Source organism: Taurulus bubalis (assembly GCF_910589615.1).
Source record: "Taurulus bubalis genome assembly, chromosome: 7".
NCBI classification, from domain to species: Eukaryota; Metazoa; Chordata; class Actinopteri; order Perciformes; family Cottidae; genus Taurulus; species Taurulus bubalis.
This window is the reverse complement of record NC_136595.1, coordinates 7,615,201-7,638,345: the sequence shown is the minus strand read 5'-3', so window position 1 is coordinate 7,638,345 and position 23,145 is coordinate 7,615,201. Positions and strand designations below refer to the sequence as shown.

Below are 23,145 nucleotides of genomic sequence, written 5' to 3'. Positions count from 1 at the left end.
AAATAAACGCTGATTGAGAGGGCTAAAGTAAAGCTTTCAAAAAACAATAGTTTTGCATTTCTTTTAGAAATCTTATATTTGAACCAGAAGTCTTCCTGTGCTGGAGGAACTCGATGGACCGCAGACATTGTGCTCACTAAATAACGCAGAAGGCTGATCTCTCTTTCTGCGGCGCCATTATCGCACATGTTCTATGTAATCTTCATGGCGACACGCAGATGTTGTGATTGCTCTGCGCACCACTTCTGCCGCAGGACAAATAATACAGATACTTTTCGTAAAGCTTTCTCATTTCACAGAATTGTTTTCGTCTCCGTCCCATGCATGGTTTTCCACGTGTGCGCGGGCGTGTGACACTTTAGACTGACGGCGGCAGGGTTTCCCCCAGAGCCTTACTGGAGATGATAAGCTTCGCAGGAGAGAGAGAGAGAAAGAGAGAGAGAGAGAGAGAGAGAGAGAGAGAGAGAGAGAGAGAGAGAGAGAGAGAGAGAGATACACACATGCATTGCACACACACACACACACACACACACGATCATTAATCATTTTATTGTGTCAAACAACTATTCATTGTATTGTATTAAGAAACTAATAATGTTATTGTATCAAACATGTTGATTGAATGTTGACTATTTTAATGCTTTGGCAATATTTGTCTTTTGCATTCATGCCAATAAAGCACTTTGAATTTGAATTTGAGAGAGAGAAAGAGGGAGAGGGAGAGAGGGAGAGAGAAAGAGAGAGAGAGAGAGAGAGAGAGAGAGAGAGAGAGAGAGAGAGAGAGAGAGAGACACAGCAGGTGCGTCCTCCTCAGCATCCCCCCCGACTCTGTCTCCGCCCCCCCGCGGCTCTATAGGCTGGAGGATTTAAGCGCGCCCGTCGGAGTGATGAGGGCTTTCTGAGGCTTCTGAACTTGACGGGTTTGACTTCCCCGGTAACATCACGCTCTGCGCGCCGCCACGGGGCCAAGTTAGTCCGCGTGGGAGCTTCTGGGTGGTTAGTGAGTTTGTCTCCCACTACTTTCAATAGTACATACTTTCTGACGCCTTGGTGCGTGCGCGCGTGCGTTTGGATCCGAGATGAACGCAGAGCTGGATTACGGAGGCTCCGGGAGCAGCGGGAACGGGAAGCTGCGCCAGTGGCTCATCGAGCAGGTGGACTGCGCCAAATACTCCGGACTGGTGTGGGAGAACGACGAGAAGACCATCTTCAGGATCCCGTGGAAACACGCCGGCAAACAGGACTACAACCGAGACGAGGACGCCGCGCTGTTCAAGGTAAAACACCCGCAACACCGCGAGGTAATGAGGGCACAACGTGAGCAAACCCATCGCTTCAGAGGATGGTAAAGTCTGTAAAGTGATGTCAAGGTAGACTGAGAATAGACTGCTATGTATATTATCCTTATGATGTTGCTTTATTAAATGTGTATAGGCAAACTCAATCGTAAATATGCAAGCAGAACATGTCTATGATGTCATTTAACGTTTTTAATGTGCAATATACTTTTTTTTCATCATCGATTGCTCTATCTATCAAACGTCAGAAAAATAACCCTTTGAAATAAATACAAATTGTATAAAAAAAACAAAAAAAAACTTAATTCTCTTGGGAGGATGTCGACTGGCTCTACACGAGTTCAGTTTAAATAACTGTTTGTCATCCTCTCAGGCCAGACTTTGGCAAGTTTTTATTTTATTTTGTCAAGTGAAACCGGTGATCTGTCTGCAGGCCTGGGCTCTGTTTAAGGGCAAGTTCCGGGAGGGGATCGACAAGCCGGACCCTCCGACCTGGAAGACTCGGCTCCGCTGCGCGCTCAACAAGAGCAATGACTTCGAGGAGATGGTGGAGAGGAGCCAGCTGGACATCTCAGACCCGTACAAGGTGTACCGCATCATCCCGGAGGGCGCCAAGAGAAGTCAGTCCACCTCCAACACCTCACATCAATCCTTCAAACTGCTGCTTTTTGGCAATGCAGATTACATACTTGTCTATGAACTTTAAAAAAAAAATGTTTTAATGTAGTCATGATTGTTAGTTTCTGTTGGTTTTCTTAGACAAAGTTGGAAATTCTCTTCAGAGATTGATAAAGGTCACTGACTGTAATACATCTTTAAAAAGTTAAGAAGCCAAACACAGTGAAGGTCAGGCTGCATGATGTCAGCAGACTTTTTCTGTGCAGAGTTCTGCGTGTGCTTAGCTTTGGTCTTCTCTGTCTCGCATTCAGGACCCAGACAGGAGGACAGTCCTCTGAGTCCGATGAGCTACCAGGTGCACTCCCCCTATCCGGCCCTGCAGACCCAGGTGATTGTCATATGCATGGAAATGAGAGGGCTTAAGAGAGGGAGAGAGAGAGAGGGAGGGATGTGCAACGGAGTCAGTGGATGGGAACATACTTTGCATGCATGAGTGACCTCGCATGCACCAGATGCAAAGTCACAGGTTTGAGTTGCATCCCAACATCTTACTGACGCTGTTGGAAATGCTGAAATAACAAGAACATCATCACACTGAGTCTTTTTTGTCTGTTGTCAAAGTTACAAGGATGTGACATGTGTGGTGATGCAAATCCTACAAAAACATGTCAATAACAGGTGTTTGTAACTTGTTAGACAATATATACTATGTATGTTTATGCCACGGCCAAACCCAAGATTATAGGAATACTTCTGTCGGGAGTTTGACATTTACACACACATATTATATATATTTACACTCATTGGTCTTGAATAGTGACATGCAAAAGCAAAACTTGCCTTTTCATAAGATCTTATTCCCCAAAATCATAGCGGCCATCAGCCAATCCTCATGATTGTCTACTAAAACATGCATGATAGATATATACTGTATATATATATATTGTTCTTCATCTTAGCTTCTTACACTATTTTAAAGTGTACTGCATGCACACTGAAATAGTGTACTGCACACATTCATGAATATAATTCAAATGCATTGCTTTATTTGATTTAACTTAATAATTAATATTTTGTACTAAAAATAGTCAAATTACTTTTTTCTTTTTTACATGACAGCGCATATGCTCTCAATTTGCAAGAGTCTAAAGAGTAAAATGAAATAAAATGAATGCAATGAAAAAAGTTGCACTATCATAAAATCATTTAAAATGTGGAAGCTGGATCATGCGACCCGTACGATACAGTGGGATTAAGTTGATGGTGTGTGTGTCTGTGTGTAGATACCACAGTACGTGCCCACGCCAGAGTGCGGCTGGAGAGACTTCTGTCAGGAGCAGGCCTCCCTGCCCGAGCTGCCCTTCACCCACTGCCCGCCCCGCAGCCTGCCCTGGCAGAGCCCGTCCATGGAGAACGGTACGGTCCTCAATGTTCTATAAGCATGAGCGTTCCTCAGCGGTTCCTTCCTGAGCTCCAGCTGAGCTCTTGTCTGTCCCTCTGTGTGTGCAGGATATCAACTCAGAGCCTCCATTTACTCGTACGGTCCTGACAGTCAGCCCTCGCCTTTCTCACTGGACGCCGGCATCAGATCAGCAGAGGCGCTCTCAGGTAAGCGCTGTCATTTCACTTTTTCTCTCTCGGGGGATGGTCGGGAGTTTACCGATCGGCCTAATGAGGGCGCCAGAATTGAAGGTCAAAAACCTTTTTAAAGATTAGATTAGAGCTAAAGATTTTTTATTCTTGCATTTTTTATATGATTCATGGTCACCGCTGGCATCAACTGTATGTTTCGAGACCCACTCTACGCTACCTGGCCAGCACCAGAGCCTGGGATACCTGGTGACCCTATGTAGCTGCCTGGCCGCCCCCTAGTGGCCAGGCTTGACCTAACACAGCTTTAAGGAAACTTGGAGGGACGGCATTAAGAAAATACAACAAGTCTGATTGTGTTTGTGATGTGTATGCTCAAACTTTAGTGACATATTTTAGAACTGCTTTCTAGCAATTTAAAACACAGATGAAACTGATGATGTCACTATAATTAAAGCTTACCATTTCATAGTTTGAAGTCTTGCAACACATATCATCCCTCAAACGCGGAGAGTTTAAGTACTGAGAAGATTGCTCCACCCAGCTGATGCCACTTCCATATTCAATTCAATTCAGTTTATTTTGTATAGCCCAAAATCACAAATTAGCCTCGGAGGGCTTTACAATCTGTACACATACGACATCCCTGTCCCGGGACCTCACATCGGAATAAATATGATTATTCATACCTTTTACTCTGTTTGCTCAATGGCCACCAGGAACGGTTTGGCTGCTTTCATCAATTCATTTTATATATTTATTTACAGCCAAACATACTGTAGCTCACAGTAACCCTGTGACTCAAGCTTAAATCTTGAGTGATGTGATGCGTACAAAGATCAGTGTCTGTAATAGTTGACATCAACACGACACCACACCGCTCAACATCTTTCACCACTACCCTGAGAAACATGTGAAAAGACTAACGAGACCTTTTTCCTGTGACCTCTCCTCCTCCAATCAGATTTCCGCCTGCATGTGTCTGTGTATTTCCGGGACTCTCTGGTGAGGGAGGTGACCACCTCCAGCCCAGAGGGCTGCCACATCACACCCTGCTCGCCGGAGGAGAAGCACTACCTTCCTCCTGGAGGTCCTGAGGTGGTCCCCCTGCCTGTGGAGAGTCTCTCTGCCCAGAGGAGGACCGAGGAGTGTCCCCCGAGTCCCCCGTCCACCCTGGAGAGGGGCGTGTTGCTGTGGATGGGCCCAGATGGTCTCTACGCTCGCAGGCTGTGTCAGGGCAGAGTGTACTGGCAGGGAGGACTCTCCCAGTATGGAGACAAGCCCAACAAACTGGAGAGAGAGGTCACCTGTAAACTCCTCCACACACAGGACTACCTGACAGGTGAGACGGCGGAAAAGGGCTGCAACTCATTTTTATAATCGTTAAAAATCGGAGATTTGTTTTTGATCGTCTGTGAGCTATGAGTCTGTGAAATGTCAAAAAGTCCTGATGCAATGGCAGTTTCCTAAAAACCCAAGTTGAATGAAACTCAGTGCCGTTCTGAAAGTAGTTTCAGACGCCTCAAAGACTCTGCCACCCATCTGGATGAAACAAATATGTAATATGTTGCACAATGAATTGGGTTTTCACCCAAATGCAACTAACCAGTAGCCGGAAATGACACATGCGCTTTTAGTTAAACACACACGCAAAATATGAAGACGTTATTTAATATCGTAAAGAACCACCAACATGAATTTAAAGGCAACTGATTCGATTTTCAAGAAATTGTGCAGATTGAGGAAGAAGGTATTCTATTCTAGCTTTGTCAGTAAAAAGACCTGCAACTTGAGAAACAGGTAAAAAAATTCTGGTAAAGGATTCTGGAAATACCTTCAGAAAAGGTATTATCCATCAACCTTTTAAAGTTTATTTTCCATAAATTCAAATTCGTGGCTCGGTGACTTTATGTGCTCAGGCTGAACTTACAATGAGTCAAACGTAAAGTTTGTGTTGGTCTGAGTGTCTGATCCGTTTTTTGAGAAAAACTACAGCTCATTTACCGTAAGTACCCTTTGGATGAAAAGCCGTGTAAGAACCAAACTTGAGACAAACGAATCCGCCCCCCATAAGTCAATACCACTGAGCGTCAACCACAACAACCGTGGCGGCAACCTGAGAGAAGTATTTCACCATGAAGCGGCAGTCTCATCACTTCTTCAGTGCCACATCAACCCCGCCCACATGCTGAGCAGCTGTGTAAAAGTCTGACAGCTAAATGTATTTGCATACATGGTGTGAGCAGGACTTTCCATTCGAATCACCCTAAAGGTCGTGCCACTTCAAGAGAAATTCTCCTGAGTTCATTTGAATCGGCCCATTCGCATGCATTTCAGATTTTTACAAGCTCATGACGACGCGATCTCATCCATTGTCCTTGACTTCCAGAAATCCAGAGCTACGGGCTCCACGGTCGGCCGCTGCCTCGTTTCCAGGTCCAGTTGAACTTTGGAGACGAGTGTCTGGACCTGCAGAGACAAAGACGGACCCTCACAGTGCAGGTGACTGTCCACACTGTATATAGCTGCTCCACACATATACGAGTACTACAGTGAAAACCTAGGATTGAAAGTCTGTAGGAACCTCTTCATAGTCATAATGTTTCAAAACTGTAAATTCAGTTTCTGAACGAGCCTTCAGAGAGATTCCAGACCTCTGAATCACAGCCCACATTTGTGATTGTTCTCTTCAGTGATTTAAAGTGAAAATAAAGGAGCAATTCAGTCTGATTGTGAGGATAATTGAGCACGGCGCGTTGGACTTCTACCTGGGAAGATCAGAAACACGGTGTTGGTCAGAGAAGACGAGCGTCACAGTGTAATCCAAAATGATCATAATGCTTCATAAGGCAGATTTAAGAGTTGCTATTTCTGTAGGTGACTGACCACACAGTGCTTGTTGCCATTTTTGTGGCAATTTTCTGACTGCGCTGTTCCTAATCCCGCCTACAAAGTTCAATTGGCTTTGTAGTTCTTTCTGGCCAACACAAGACCAAATCATTTGACTGTCTGATAAAACATCTGAGATGTGGATTATTGGTTATTCAGTGGCCTAAACTATTTTCAGGCTATTCATACGTTAGAGCACATGATAGGTTTACCACTCATAGCTACCCTTTCACTTCTCCCCTTTACAAAGCTGAACGAGCAGATTCAGGTTCAGAAATCCTTTTCTTGTTTTTGCCAGTTTGGATTTAATCCAATAAATAAACGATCAAAACCTACACGGACAGCACAGCCCCCGTTTAATAGATGGCAAACGCTAAATAAAGAATATAGCCACATGTGAAGATTAAGAGACAGTAATTGCCCTGCTGTTAGTTAGTAGTTATTTTTTTCTTTTTTTATAACTGATGACTGTACATTTAGATTGTATGGATGGGCATTTCAAGCAAAAATACTACTTTCTGAAAAATATTAGATTTCTTTATATATAATTATCACATTTGTTATATTGCATCACTTCTCTTACAGACTGTCATGTGTTATTTTTCCAGTTTCAAATCCTACTTTTCACTTCTCAAATGATAGCTTTAATTTTCAAAACATACTTTTTAGGGTTTAAAACACAAGTTTTGCAATGTTGATGGCGATCTGAGCTCATAGAAACGGCCGTGGGCACAGTTTGAAGCCTTGACCTGACCTCTCTGACCTTCCTTCAGGTGGAGCCACTGTTTGCCAGGCAGCTCCTGTACTACGCCCAGCAGATGGGCGGCCACTACTTCCGCAGCTACGAGCACCCGGGAGTCACGGACCACATAAACACCTCTGAGGACTACCAGAGGACCATCACACACCACCACAGCAGCAGCCTGCAGGAGTGATCTCACGAGGCTCAAGTGACTGTTGAACACCTCAAGACGCAGCAGTGACCTTTGACACAGGAGACGAGATAACTGAGACAAGAGGACAAACGCGGACAGTATACATGAAGATTATGGACACTTAGTGACAGTAACTGTTAGCCCTGTGGGGTTCTGTGTGTGTGTGTGTGTGTGTGTGTGTTTGTCGGCGTGTGTGTGGCTGGAACAAAAGTTGGAGTGTTACTTCGTTCTCACCTTACTATATTTTTGTGGCGTCCTTTTTGATGGCTCCATACCTACTATGCAAAGAAAACTGACAGCTTGGGTGATTGTACAGAAAAATTGTGTGGTTGAATTTTAATGCCTTAAGAAGATAGACATTCTGGGAAATACGCTTATTCACTTTTTTTTTGGCTGAGTTTGATGAGAAGATCGATACCCCTCTTTCTGTCCAGTAAACATGAAGCTGGAGGAGGTGGTTAGCTTAGCTTAGCTTAGCACAAAGACTGGACACAGCCTGGTGCTGGCCTGGCTCTGAGTGAAGGTAACAACATCTGCCTGTACAGGCACCTCTGTAGCTCACAATTTAAGACGTAATATTTATGCACATTTGCCAGGTTATGAGGTCATGAGTCGGACTATTTCATTTTTACACCTTGTTTAATCTGTAACACGTTATATAGAAGCTTTGAAACTGCTGGGAATCTGTTTTTTTATCTCTGGAATTAGCCAGGCTAACTGTTTCCCCCATTTGCAGTCTTTATGCTAAGCTAAGCTAATTGTTTTCGGGCAGTTGCTTTATATTTGCTGTACAGACGTGAGGGTGGTATCGATTTCCTAATTTAACGCTTCTTCTCAATATTTTTTTTGTTGTTGCTAGAAGACACACTATCCATGCCATTTAAGTTATGAATGAAGTCTTGTGCTATGTTTGTGTGAGAAACTCAGGGAGCTGCTTTTAGATAAGCTTTTCCAACAACATTTTGTATCAATTTACATGATACATTTTTCAAATTGAAGTGTCATTATATCAAATGTAAGGAATACTTTGAGTGGATGTTTGAGCTTTTTGTTGTAAAAAACAATAAATGGCTGAAGTGCAAAGACTGAGTGTTCATAACTGCGTGAGCTCCTCGGGTAACGTCAGTACCATGTGTGCTGTCTCTGAACAGGAAGTGTGGTTCAGATGCAGGATGAGGCTGGTTCATCAAACACTTGGCTATCACAAACAAATGTGATGACATCAGGAGGGAGGAGCGAGAAGAGGAAGAGGTTGGCCGCGCTTTCCACCCTGCGCTGGAGAGAAAGCCTTCCTGGCTTCAGCTCACAGACGAGAGTCGGTTTCCACTTCCATGGAAAGGAATCACAAAAACCCAAACGGACGTGTCGCTGCCACGAAATAATTCACAGGAAGATCCTTGGAAGTCACCCGTTACACTTTTACTGAAAACACGTTTTTGTGCATTTCTTAAGGGCCATGCACAATAAGTCAGATATTAACTCCATCAATTCAGAATTGATTAATATTTTATATACATGTGTATATAGTGCTGATACATCTGAAATGTATACACTCTGAGCAGAATCAGAAAATCTGAAAATCTCAAACAGGGTTTCAACCAACTGCTGTTAGTAGTAGTTAGTAGATGTCTACTTTTTAGATTTGTATATCTGCACATTTAGATGGTGTGGACCCGGGAGCATGAGACCAGATTGTACACATTGCACCAAACATATTTAAAGACATAAATATAGGACAAGCCCCTCTGAAAGCCACTCATTTCCAGTGTGAGTTATGCGTTTGCTTCTCGCTGATCTGGTTCACTTGTCGTGTTTTTGCAAGTCTATCTGTGTGAACACAACTGCTCTAAAAACAATCAACAGTCAGGGTGAGCGCAACCTACATTTCCTCTGATGTGTCAAATTTCTCCATTCCCTTCAATTACCCACTCATCACGGAGAAAAGTCACATCAAAGTATAAATGTGTTTTGCAGGTCTCGTCACCTGAATGGAACAAAGTAGTGTTGAATATAAAATTTTATTTGAGAAAAAAAAAAAAAAAAAAACTCCCCTTTCTTACCTCCGTTACTGTAAACAGAGAGCGGATAAGAGTTTAGGCTTTGAACTTATTTTGTGAATGAATCCGTGGGAGGGCACAGAGCTAAGTTTAGACGGCAGAGAACCAAAACAACTGCTACCTGCCCTGCATGGCTTTCCCCTGAACAGAGATGGGAAACCAAGACACAGAAAAGGTCTGCGGGCCATGACGTCATAGACAACAACAGAGCGCTGTAGCCAAACAGGTAGCTCACATGCACAGGGTAGAGATTGTACATTCAAAAGTAAAGATGTAATGGGTCAACTCCTACAATAACCTCATGTCTTTGTCAAACTTTCTCATGTTCGTTGTGGGCGTGTTGCTGTTGTGACGAGACGCACCACAACCGTGCTCGCTTCGTGAGTCCCTACACCCACGGCCATGATCACGCTTTCTGCCGTCACCGACTACACAGCCTGTGCTGTTCCGTTTGCTGCCCTGAATAACGGCCCTCGCCGGGCCCCACCCGGCCCCACCCTGCACACGCCCTGCGCTCACTCTCCTGAGCCAGACGTTGACATGCCAGACAGGGTGTGTGAACTGGTGAGCTGGAGCTCCACAGATGAATGGCTTAAACCCGCTGGCTTGAACCGGTGTGAACACTCACCAACGGTCTGCAAATATGCACCATATGCAAAAATATGACATAAGGATCTGTGTGTGTGTGTGTGTGTGTGAGTGTGAGAAGACGAGATAAGTGATCACAGGTGTGGCCACAATGTCTTTAACACTTCTGTTTGAACAAAGATGTACATACAGGAAGTATTAATACATGAGGTAACATGCAGGTTTGGGGTAACATGCTTTTTTGTAATACCATAATTCATTTGTAGTGCACCATCTTCAGTAATAATTAAAAAAAAGGAAGACATTAATGCAAAAATGTAGAATTTGTAATGATAACCAAAAGACAGCAGAATGTACTGGAACAATGAGGCTTAGAAAGAGATCACACTGTGATGATCTCCATCAACAATATTAGGTCCTCTCAGTTAGTTAGCAGGATATTGACGATCAACTACTTTGTTAGGAAACTTTGGTGGGAATTTAGGCTTTGGCCCAGAGAACAAGCGATTGTTTTTTTGGAGAGGGTAGAGCGACAATGTGGCCTTCTTTAAAGCACTTTATATTCACACTCATTGGTCTTGAATAGTGACATGCAAAAGCAAAACTTGTTTCTTGTGCTTTTTTCATGCTGAATATCTCATTCCCAATTAACGTAAGAACACTTCTCTGGTAAACAGCAGATTCTTTGTGGGGAAATTCAGTTTAACAGATCTATAGATTAAAATTGACCAATCATTTAGTCAGCAAAACCATTCTTAGTCAACTAAGAATGTCTTTGCTTGGGGACAGCCCGAATATATATTTTGTGCTGTGAACACAGGAGAAGAATCTCCAACCATTTCTGTCCAGTGCAGAAAGTCTCAGATAGTCTTGCTCAAATATGAACCGTGAAACTGAAAAGTGCTCAGAGCAAATGGAAAGACTCGACACTTGCAGTTCTACGAAAACTACGCAAACGTGACCTGCTGATATGAGAGAGTCAGAAACACGCAAGTAAGTGTTCTTACTTTATTTAGAGATGGTACAGTACAAAGCATCAACACCAACTTTTAACCTTGATTAGGACACATATTTCAGTCTGAGACAGGCGAGTCCATCCCGGTTACAGCCTACATCCCACCTGTGACAGTTACATGAGTGGCCGATTAGCATAACCCACATGGCTGGGACTGTCCTACACAGTAACAATGAAATCAACTCATTTTGTGACTTTGAGATTAGATGAACAGACTTTGGTGTCCAATCTGGGGAAGCGGAAGTCGAAAGTGACACTGAAAAAAGCGATGCGTTCACAAGTGAAGTGATAAATGAAAAGACATGGTTAACGCTCCTTAGCTGGTTGCGCCTAGATAAGAAACAAAGAGTGCAGTATGGTTGTAGGTAGACTGGGTTGAGTTCATCTCTTAACAGGCTGGATGCAGGAGGGCTGGAAGCAGGTGAGCTGGAGCTGCATGCTGCTTTTAAATTTGTTCAACAACTCTTCCAGCAACCTGGTCGGGAAAAAGAAAAATACATAAATTGGGTGAAATTATTATTTAAAGCAAATACCGAAAGAAAACAAGATTGATTTTTTTCTAGTAACCAGAAAGACACTCACTTCTTATCGGCTCCGCTGTGGAGCTGTGGAAGGGCATCCAAAGCAAGTTTGAAGCTGGAACTACAAAGAAACCTTCTGTTAAAACTTTATTGAAAAAAACTAAAAACAGACACATTTATTAAAACTGGAAAACAGAAAATACAGTCGAAGCATGACCTCCACACAGGAACACATACATGTATGCACGCACGCACGCAAACACGCACGCACGCACACACACACCACAGTGCATGCACACAGCAGAACCAGATTACTTTCACTTCCTTTCCAGAACCCACCAAGTAACATAAATAGGGACTGTGGAGAGGGATGTGCGACTGCTAAGATTTATGTTTGTGACATTCGCTACCATAAATCACTGGGCGGGCACATATGGGAGTTCCCGTCTGTGTGAATGTGTGTGCTGCACTTACCTGCTTTCAGAGTTGAGGTATGTGGCTACGACGTCTCTCAGAGCACAGAGTTCAAGACGAGCCTGAGAGGGGGGCAGATGAAATTAAATTAACATCTTCAACTGTCAGCAGTTGGCCTCTTAAACTGAATTATGGCACGATCACAAACGACAGGTGAATCCCCCAGCAAGCGTGAGGGTCGACTTATGAGTCAGGGTCTTACAATGACTGATTTACTGCTTTGTAACTGTGCGAGTACGTGTGAGTGACTACCTGCAGAGCTCCATTTTTGCTGAAGGAGGACACACATTGCATAAGACGACACATCTCATCCGCAACCGACTCAACGATCTGAGACAAAACCCGAGGTACCAGGTCCTTAGACACCGTGAAGACCTGATAAAGATAAAGATGAACGCATTAGACAGATGGTGAGGAGACAAAAAAAAACATCTGGCAAATGCAAGACTTTGATAAAGTCCAAAGGCGTGTGAGAAAGAAGTGTGTGTACCTCGGCATGAACTGCGATGATGCTGACCAGCGCTTCCTTCAGGTAGTTCCTTACACCTGAGGGAGAAGAAGGCGCAGCATGAACAGAACTCCAGGTACACAGAAGATGAGATGCTAGGAGAGCTCAACAAATAGTATGTCAAGGTTTCTTCTGTTGTTACACACACGGCCTTTTGTCACTTTAGGTGAATGCATCATATCGCTAAAGAAAGGGTATCAAAGGAAGTATCACTTTTGGTATTGATACCAAAACTCGGGAGTTGTATTGGCACTAGTATAGACAATTTGCATAAGGGACCTTTTTATAGCCATGTCAAAGTCACTGGATGAACTAGGAGTTCATAACCTTTGATTATCCATGATGAGGATTCAATCCAGGGAGAAGAAAAGTAGTTCACACTGAAGGTAATTAATGCAAAGGTGTTATACTGTAGGTATTAGGAGCCATGTCATCATGGTTTATTTAACTTGTTAGCAATCTAGTACAATCTATTATGTATAGACAACAGTAAATGGTGCATGGACAGTGAAAACTTCATGATTAATAATATATTGGAAACATTTGGCTCGAAAGGTTACGAAAAGAGAGGCCTTCATTATTCATTTGTCATTATTGCTTCATGATTCTAATATATCATCCAAAAAAAAACAATATTAACAAGCTGCCCACAAAGATCCAAATCATGTAAATACATGAAGCTGGAGGTGTATTATTTTTGAACAATAGACAGGAGAGACCAGAGGCAGCAACAGGCTGAAGGTACTGAAACTGGATTGTTAATGCTTTGCAGCGCCGCGCACACCATCATGAGTCCCACACAAAAAGTGCAACAAGTGAAAGTATCATATCCTAGAACTGTGGTTTAGTGTCCAAAATGTTCCTCTTTCACATGCAGCCCAAACACACCGACTCACACCGGCAGGCCCAAACCAGAGCGAGGCCCGTCGCTCTACTGCAACGCTGCCTTTTAAAGCCATGCCAGGAGCTGCTGCCCATCTGAAACACACCCAGAGCTCTGACGAGCACTCTGACAAGTTGCCTCACATCCTGTGTTAAGGTAAACCACATATACGCATTTAGGTTTCACCTGGGTTTGGTGCATCTGGTGTACAAAAAGTCAAACTACACTCATGTGCACACACTCACAGTTAAGCCCAAAGGCCATGAGAACTTTAGGGGGGACTAATAGAGTGATCTCAGCGGTGTTTACAGTAAGCCATCAAAAGAGCTGTACTTTACACAGGACACACCGAGAACCACAACAACACGGATCAGACCAGAGTGCTCATCCAGCAGGACTGTCAGGAGCTCATTTAGGATATTACCAGGTAGTGGTTGGCTGCCTCGTTGTCTCAGACACACATTCCAGGTTTTATCATCGCGACACACAAGAGCAGCGTACAGACGGAGGACTTTCTGCTGAGTGCGGTGCGGTACCTGTTGGGGTCTGGCAGTCTTTCCAGTCAAAGTATCCGGCGTAGATGCCGGGCTCCAGAGAGCCCGAGATCGGGTCGGCCCGTCTCTCGATGTAGGCCTCAAACAGTTGTCTATCCAGCTCTCGCACAGCGTCCACACTCACCTGGGACGAAGAGGACGCGGAATGTTACAACCACAAAATGGAGACACACATTCAGCACACAATATATGTTGACACTTCTAAGTCAAAGCAGAATGGGATACTGTACAAATAAAAATCAATCTACCAATAAATACACATGATCCATCTCCTTCTGCTTGTCGTTGTGTAGCTTTGTTGTCGTTCTTTAGTTGTGGTCCTCAAATGTGTGAAACAAATGTGTAGAACAAAAACTTTCTTCAATTAACATTTAATTAACATTTATTGGGGATGAGTTCTGTCATGTCATGATAAATAAGTGATAATATTGAGTTATCAGCCGGCCCTGTGCGGACGCATGCGATGAGAGAAGCTTTAACTTGTAAGTGCATAATATCCTGTCTGTAACGTTTTACAGGCATAAGGTTTGGGGAGTTTGACTTTCTTCCAGTGTTAGTGGAGCTGCTGTGCCAAACAGTGAGGCAGCTTTGTGGTAGATGCATTATGGGGGAATTCTTTTTTTTTTTAAGTTCTGTTATTAACTATTATTGAAAAGATAAAAATCTAGACAAACTGCCACCCATATCTAACTGGAAAGCTAACCGAATACTTCTTTGCTTTGTGAATCAGCCATTAGTCATTGTGAATCGGTGTGTGTGTGTGTGTGTGTGTGTGTGTGTGTGTGTGTGTGTGTGTGTGTGTGTGTGTGTGTGTGTGTGAAGAAGAGAAAGTCAAAATGTGGAACTGAGCTTCCAAGACAATGACCTTTACTTTTTTTTCTTCTCTTAAAGTAAGGAGTCCTATCTTTAGCATCTCTCTGATCAGCTTTGTTGGTGATGAAAACCCGACGCTCTTCTAATCAGCCACATGAGTCAGAGTTACTCATGTAAACTCGTTGGGTATAAACTTGAGTGGTGAACTGACCCGTGTGATCTTCTCGGTGCCGGTGAGGCTGTGCTTCTCAAAGTGATGGGCCAGGTTCAGGAAAGTGCGTCTCTCCAGGTATTGGCAGTTACTGAGGATGATCAATAGACGCTGCTCCTAAAAACAGAAAAATACTTCTTTATACTTTTAAGGATTCTCTCAGACGTAATGCATACCCTGACCTCTGACCTTAATCACGACTACATGCCGAACCCCAAACTTTAACCGAGGTGTGACCTTAACCCTGAGACTAAGTACTAACCCTTGACTAGCCCTTTGAGGCATTAAGGAACAAAGTGTCCTAATATGTACTCACTTCTTCCCCACTCTTTACTTTCTAAAAATATCCTCACTTCTTTGTCATTTTATAGTATGGCCCTAGTGCCCTGTCAAGGAAAAAAGACTTTGCATATAGCTTACTGAAATTCTGCCCAAAAAAATCTCACATTTTTTAAATGCAATAACTTAGTAGTCTTTGCAAAAAAAAATGTCTTCACTTCCTGACATTTCTTCACTTTGCAAAAAATTTCCCAAATTATCCCTAAAGCCCTAAAATGTTGTCTTTTCAAAAGTGTCCTTACTGTTCAAACTCCTGTTCTCATTTTCCTTAAATGTCTTCGCTTTACAAAAATCTCTTCATGTTGCTGAAATGTCCTCACTTTCATTGTCTTAGACTCACATTGGTACTGACAAACAACTACAACACACAATAATACACACTAACACCAGGGTTCATACACATTTTGACCAATGGATTTCCATGACTTTTCCATGACTTTAAACCAAATGTCAATGACCAAACATTTTATGAAATCATGGTGTATACATGAAAAAGTGAGAACATTTAGTATTTAAACTAACAATGAGAATTCCAAAGCATACAGTAAACCTTAAATGACAAATGAATGAGAGACAATAGTTAGATTTTTTGATTTTGAGCATCTTTCTTTTAAAAGCATATTAATTATTTCAAACTCGGCGTAAATGAACGTCATGAACATATGAATATAACACATTTCCATGACTTTCCATGATTTTATTTTTTTCAAGGACTTTTCCAGGCCTGGAAATAACCATTTTAAAATTCCATGACTTTTCCAGGTTTTCCATGACCGTAAGAACCCTGAAACACTGACAGGAGAGATCCTGACGAATGGCTGCCGTACAGTTTGACAAGCACACATTACGTTGTCATTGGCAGCGATATGTTTTCAAGACTGCATACCTCAAAATATGAGACTTCAGTGGGTGGATATAACCTGATATTTAACTAGTAATGCCAACCAAACAGTATAAGTCATATCAAGCGTGTCACCAGTCTGAACATCGGTCAGCTGCACTCGATCGAGTCTCGCTGCTTAACCCCTGCTACGCATATTTAGGTGGGGGAACCCCGTCCGCATCTTGCTCCATTTCCCTTTACAAGAAGCACTCTACGCCATGCTCTTCCTCCTCCTCCTCCTCGTCCTCCTCCTCTTCCCCTGCGCTAAACCCCCTTCACTCACATCTCAAACAAGTTACAGGAAATGAGGACGTATCTGCTTCTTGTCCACAACCAGGAAACAGCCTGATAACATTTTGTGGTTTAAATGAGTGAGACGCGCATTTGGACTGTTGTGTAAAGGAGGGAGCCCACGCTTTGGTGACGCTGCCAGATGTGGGCTTTCAGGTGTATTAACCCCAAACAGTTTGAAAGGAAACAATACAAAATAAAAACATCACGCTTACAGATGTTGGACTGAAGCCCTCGTGAACTCCAGTGAAACGATCCGGAGAGGACAGGTCCACTGCAATGTTGCTGCACAAACAAACACACACAGGAGGAATGTGTTGTCAGAGTCAAACACACTGGAATCAAACATGTGGAAAAGTCATCCAAACACTTACCGAGATGTATCAATGTCACTTTTAGTGCTCAGCTGCTCCAAGCAGTTTATGAAAACCTGTGTGAAAGACACATGTCATGATATCTTACTCTTACATGATGAACTTGCTCAGGTCACACCACGGTTAGATTTTAGATACACGAACACCAGGAGGCCGCTTCAGTGGACTGTCTTCTATATAGTGCAATAGTTGTCATTCAAATCTCAGTTATAATCGGACTGAATTACATCAGTTTACTCTACGATGTAAATAGAAATACAGTAAAAGTCAAGCTGCAGTCATGTTTTTTGAAAAGTAGCAAAACAGTCGCATTGTGAGACTTTGGTCCTAAATCTTGGACGGTATCATCATTTTGAGACAGCCTGTATTTGGTTGTCAAAGCTTTAAAATCGGACAAAATGGAATGAAAGTTAAGCAGAATATCAGTCATTTTAAAGTGCTCCCGCGTCCCTTTGCGAGTTGTTATACTTGCTTTTTTTACCCTTAATCTATCTTGAGAGATCTCATTTTCCAGAATGTATTTCTATTCATAAATCTATCGAGTTAAATACTGCTTCCTGTGCTTTTTCTGTGTAATAATAGAACCATATCTGTCATTTTGGCTGTAGGCTGACAGGTCTTACCTTCATGATGTTCATACTGAGCTCTGTGGCCTGGTCCTGGACCTGGTCATACTGCAGCACCTAAAGAGAAGACAGTGAAGCGCATCAGAAGAGTCCTACGATCCGATTCACTCTACGTTTGTGAGCAATCACTAAACACTCTCAGGGTTCATTTGCAGTGAACATGTTCTTAACCACAGATGCAACAGTTGGGACTGCAGAGAATACAATTTGAATTGAGACTTGCAGTGTGCAGCAGCGGTGCAGCACCCACATGTGTGTTAAACACAAACTCCGACTGGCCAAACAGATTGCATTTGGCTAAAGTTATGTTTATGATTGTCATATGACTGCTTCTGCTACTTAAGTGTCGAGGCATTGATGATTGCAGCTGACTCTCTCACATTGATTTCTCCAGGTTTGATCTCCAGGGGCTCTTTGAGTGACTGCAGCATCTGGACCATGCACTGTTCAAACTGTGAAGGCTGCAAAAAACATGACGAAGAGAGAACATAGATTACAAAAACTGCCATGTGAAAATTGGCTACAATATTTATCTGCAACCTCAGCGAGGATGCAAACACATTATGGGTGAGGAAAGTGACACAAAATGTAAATTTCAAAGACACATTATAATGTATCTTTAATCATCAGCGGGAATGATTTACTTTACATAAAATACATACAAATGTTACTAAAATAATATTGACATCTTGTTTTTAAACAGACAATGGATTACAGTAACTACCCTGCCGACTACAGAACAAAAATGATAGATAGGTATGGGAAATTTCTTGTCATAGTAGCGCCGTACAACTTGAAGATACAAAAAAACACACAAGATAAAAGATAAAATATGATGATAAAATGATGATTCAACGTGCAATAGATACTGGTGTGTGTATCTTTGAGTGTGTACCTGACATGTGACTGACACTTTGACCACAATGACCTACTGCTTGATGCGATAGGACGCCCTTACCAGGCTGGTGATTCCCTCATTATCCACGACCCAGTCCTCCTTCTCAGCGAGCCTCTTGACATCTGAGTGTTCAAAAAGCACAAATGTGACTCGAAAGGTCAATGGCTTGGAATCTCACAGACAAAAAAATATACAGTATATATATATATAAGTGTGATCACTTTCACACAGGGTTATGACAAATTAAAACATCAACAGAATTAAGGGGTTCTGAGGGCAAACCACAACATGACATAAAATCACACTCTTTTCTGACGAGACCACAGTGTGGGGGAAAGTTAAGAGAAAAGCCAGTCACTCTTCTCAAAATGACCATGCCTAACCACAAGTGAAACCGAGCATGTCTGGTTTTAGTCTCATAACACTTTCTCCATTGCTATACCTGGAAGTTGTTTTAGGTAACATGTGACGGTTGAGGACACTGACCGCCAAATACTCAATGGAGGAATGCAGCAAAATAGATTTGCAGACACACAGAGTCCTCCCTCACCTTCTGTAGTGTGCAGCAGAGACACCATGAGGCAGTGAACTCTCAGCTCCAGCAGCAGATCCTGGATCACCTGCAGCAAGTCGTTTGGGATCTCCAGAGTAGACAGAGCCTCATGACAAGCCCTGGACCAGAGACAAGAGAGACTGAGGTCAATAAACGGTGTGGCAGGCATGACGTTTTAAATTCCTGCATACAAGCGTATCCAAACTGCACAGAACCAATGAGATAGCGGTTCAAACCTGACGATGTGTATAATCTGTGTAAGCCAGGCTCCAGTGAGCTCCGTCTTGTTCTCCCAGCCGCCGTAAAAACTCAGCTCCCCCTGCTGGAGGGTGGTGGGGAGAAGAGCCCCCCGAACCAGCTTCACCAGCCGATTGATCATCTCCTCGATCATCTTCTATAAAACACACAGCGAGACGTACAAACAACAAGGTTAGGTGGAGATCGCTTTAAAAACAAGCATCATAAGGCAGTGAGTAAGCATCTCAAAATAACATTATTGCACAATAAGGCATACTTTAAAATCATTCTGTCGCTGTCTGGCATTTTTCTTGGATTTTTCCACTTGACCAGATTTCTCTCCAGTCTGCAAACAGAAAGAAAAACAAGGCACACTCATGTTTAATATTATCTGCACATTGAAGCAAGTCATCCATTTGACAATAACGTGTTAAAGACATTTACACGTTTTTTCTTTGCATTAATTTCAATGTTGACGCAGACAGGAAACTGCAGGGGATAAAAGTGAGTTATGACACGCAACAACAGGTCCCCTTGTCAGAAATTATGTTTGGAAATTGCACTTTGAAATCTTTTTTGTGATTAGGGTAAACGTTGTGCGTTACAGAAAGCATCTTTTTTTCTTGTCACTGTTGAAGCTTCTCCGGTATTTACCTCACTGAAAAGACTCCCATTAACATACGAGATCCAAAGTTTCCAGAAGTTGGGCAACTGGCCGATTACCACATCCGACAGCTTCTCCACAAACTGCACCTTCTGCGGGGTTTCAAAGCGCCAGGCTAAAAGAAAGAACAACACACACACCGTTTTACACAAACCCACGACAATATTTATCGGTGCTGTACTAGGAGTTGACGGGAGACTTATGAACCGACTTGAAAATGTACTTCTGTATTTACAATAATCTAATTATATTTAACTTCTAGGCCCCCTATGCTCCTGTTGTTGTACTTTTACTGTACGGTCTGAGGTAAGGAGACACGCTGCAGTTCCCTTACAGGACTCGTATATATTATGCGATTCCCCGAAGCACTGTGCAGGGAAAAAAGTGTTACACAAACAAACAAACAAATGCACACTCAGAGTGTGCCTCAGACAGGGAAGCCCCTGCTGAGCGCTGAACCGGTGGGTGAGTAGTGACTGTGGTACGCACTGCTGGGTCGAGGCGTTCGCAGGCTGCCCCCTCTCTTCAGAGACGCAGTGTGGCTCAGCCTGCCGAGGGCCGCCGGACGGGTATCCCCCTCCTGGTCCAGAGCTCCGACGCCCACTGACAGACATAACGAGAGGAGGAAAAGGGGTGAGTGAGGTGGGGATGAGGAATGAACTCGGAGGGAAAAGAAACACATACTTCAGATATCAAATAAGCCATTTTCATAATTCCACATTCCTCAATAAGCTCAGCAGGCTTTCATACCAAACAATCCTCCCTCGCCCCTCTCGGCCTTTCTTTATTTGTGTTCTGATCCGTCTCTGCCGCGGCCCGCAGCGGGGAGAATGTGCCCTTGTTTCCAGGGCGAGGAAACAGAGCGGTGGGCTTTGTGAGCGCCGGGGTGAAGAGGGTTTACAACGGCCCCACTGGGCTCAGCTACGGCTCGCCCTTGAGAGCAGTAAGAGCTCCACTAGATGGCAACAGGGAGCTTTGCAGGAGCGACGAATGAAAAAAAATCCTTCTGCAACCTCACACACACACACACACACACACACACACACACACACACACACGCACGCCTGTCTTGGCGAGTGAGATGACTTTAGTTCAGTGAACCTACGAGATAACTGCAGGATAACGGAAGAAGGGGCGAAAGTTGACAATCAGGAATGAAAGAGAAACACCGCAGTGCTGAGAGGGGGTAAAACCTACTACGATGAAAATGAAAGAGAAGTTCGTGCAACGCTGCAATACGCCTACATATACTGTAGTTTGTCTAAACGAAGGGAGACAGATGGCCACATTTCCAAAACATGTGTCTGACACACACAGAGAAAAGTCTACTGGTGAGTCACAGGCAGAGTGCAGTGTTTAAAGCGAGCGCTGAGAAATCCCCAATAAAAGGAGCAACTGCGGTTGAGCCGGCCGCGCACACAACCCAGCCATCCAGTCTAGAAAAAGAAAGGAAATTCTCGATTGAGTCAGATTATCTGTAAACACACAAAACTTTCTCACATCACACACACACACAGACCACATTGACACACAGCCCATATGGAGCTGAGCAGAGTCCGTCTCTGAGATGTTTTCCTCTCTTTTTACGGGGATGAGAGCCACTGTTGATCCAGGTGTCGGCCGAAGCCCCGGCGTCCTCAGAATGCACAAGTGTATGTGTGCGTGAGACAGCTTAGGTGTGAGTGCGCATGTGTGCAGGGCTGCTTTAAGTGCTCAAGCTATTCAGTAGGTTGTTTCCTGCTAAAAGTCTGAAGGTTGAAATATAGGAACCGCTGTGTACGCGTGTTGAAGACGCTGAAACAATGTGCCTCCGCTCACTTCCTCATCAGGTCTGATGCGTCTCGGCGGGTCAGATGAGTTCCTGTTCCACACACACACACACACACACACACACCTGAATAAGACTCTTCCTTTTTTAAATATACAGATTTAAAAGCTCAAAAGATTTTTGACCTATTTATTTTTCTAAATGATCCAAAAGTTGTAAAGCTTCCTGCTGTAAACCACCGGCTACCATAATTTATAGTAAACAAAGCTGACAGTTGAGAAGATGGGTCTGGTGAACTAAAGTAAAGACACAAGTGGGCATGAAGTGAAAGTGAGCTCCACAATCCCTTCACACACTAAAGAAGCAGCAAATAGTAAAACTACCTGCATTTTGCCCTGAAAATCCCATTAAGTTCAGCTTTTTTTCTTTTTTTTTATCTTTCTTTTAAGTGTTTTACCCACGTTTTACTAGCTTTTTAGGATTAAACGGATAAACAGACCATAAAGAATACAAATAAACTGATAAATTAATTTCTTGGGGGATAAAATCAGGCACACACCATACACCGATACACATGCAAACACTTGATAACCATGCAAGTTGAAGTGTAATAATTAACATGTTTCCCCTCGAGTGGTACTGACTGAGTCTAAAATCAAAACCGTATGTTTCCCAGTCAAATGTAAAATCCCTCTAATTGTTCACTGACAAACCCATTTTCCTACGAACAAAATGTCCTGCTAATTGTATTGATATTGGCAGAAGAAGCGCTGTTCAGGAAATAAGAATACTGCAGTTTATAATTGAATCGGGCAGAGTCGGATTGCAGCACCGGGGCATGATGGGAGTGTTTAGACATACGGAAGCAACTTGCTCGGCTATGCTTCCTCTCAAGAAAACTGGAACTTCAGGCTTTTGTTTCAACAGAGACAGATGGGTCTATTTCACATTTATGGCAATTAATAGTGTAATTGATTGAATTTTAACTCCACCAGAACGGCCTCTGACCTCATTTTCTGGACTCACAGGAGACGGAGGAAATGACATCAGTCAGATTTTTGCTGATCCATCACAAAAAGCTAATCCCTGCCACGTGTGATGCCGACAATAGCTTTAAAAGATGTCTTTTAAATAAACTGGTAAATGGGATACGAGGAGGAAGAGGAGGCTGCTGGCAGAGCGGCAGGCTGTGAGATACCATAAGGGGAGAATCTGGCTATTTGAGAGGAGGGGTGAGGGAGAGAGAGAGAGGGAGAGAGAGAGAGAGGGGGGGGAAGAGGAAGAGTGGGGTCAGGGAGATGTAGTGGATGTGGTTTTCTGATGGCGGCTGTTAAAGGGCTGCCTGGGTGGAGGGAGGTTTCAAGAGGCACGGGTTTCATACTTGGGCGAGAGGTGAGCAGAGAAGACCGGGGATGGTAAATAACTACCAGGTGTGTGTGTGTGTGTGGGGAGGTGGGGGTGGGGGGGCTGCCTGTGTGACAGTAGAGGGGACAGGAGACAGCTGGCTGTGGCAAACAACGAGAGTAGAACTGACAGAAAAACAGAGGGACCGTGCGCA

At 43.4% G+C, this 23,145-nt stretch overlaps 2 protein-coding genes across 2 annotated transcripts in view; one reads left to right on the top strand and one right to left on the bottom strand.

The window, feature by feature from the left end:
* Positions 1–1,079: 1,079 nt before the first annotated feature.
* On the top strand, positions 1,080–7,330 carry LOC306738776 (interferon regulatory factor 4-like; the record flags this gene model as incomplete). Its single annotated transcript, XM_079220689.1, has 8 exons — positions 1,080–1,277; positions 1,732–1,918; positions 2,228–2,304; positions 3,200–3,332; positions 3,426–3,524; positions 4,471–4,848; positions 5,896–6,008; positions 7,169–7,330. 8 exons carry the CDS (start codon positions 1,080–1,082, stop codon positions 7,328–7,330), a joined length of 1,347 nt encoding a protein of 448 aa, XP_079076815.1.
* Positions 7,331–10,979: 3,649 nt separating this feature from the next.
* exoc2 (exocyst complex component 2) overlaps positions 10,980–23,145 on the bottom strand; it is a 40,328-nt gene continuing 28,162 nt past the window's right edge. The window contains exons 12-28 of the mRNA XM_079220688.1: positions 20,309–20,422; positions 19,810–19,934; positions 19,433–19,501; positions 19,155–19,312; positions 18,916–19,037; positions 18,426–18,487; positions 17,848–17,928; positions 17,465–17,524; positions 16,842–16,897; positions 16,683–16,752; positions 14,955–15,071; positions 13,913–14,054; positions 12,476–12,531; positions 12,238–12,360; positions 11,986–12,047; positions 11,573–11,632; positions 10,980–11,465 (exon numbers count right to left, since the gene is read on the bottom strand). Coding sequence (XP_079076814.1) covers positions 11,372–11,465; positions 11,573–11,632; positions 11,986–12,047; positions 12,238–12,360; positions 12,476–12,531; positions 13,913–14,054; positions 14,955–15,071; positions 16,683–16,752; positions 16,842–16,897; positions 17,465–17,524; positions 17,848–17,928; positions 18,426–18,487; positions 18,916–19,037; positions 19,155–19,312; positions 19,433–19,501; positions 19,810–19,934; positions 20,309–20,422 — 1,571 coding nt within the window. The 3' untranslated portion in view covers positions 10,980–11,371. The remainder of the gene's footprint in view (positions 11,466–11,572; positions 11,633–11,985; positions 12,048–12,237; positions 12,361–12,475; positions 12,532–13,912; positions 14,055–14,954; positions 15,072–16,682; positions 16,753–16,841; positions 16,898–17,464; positions 17,525–17,847; positions 17,929–18,425; positions 18,488–18,915; positions 19,038–19,154; positions 19,313–19,432; positions 19,502–19,809; positions 19,935–20,308; positions 20,423–23,145) is intronic.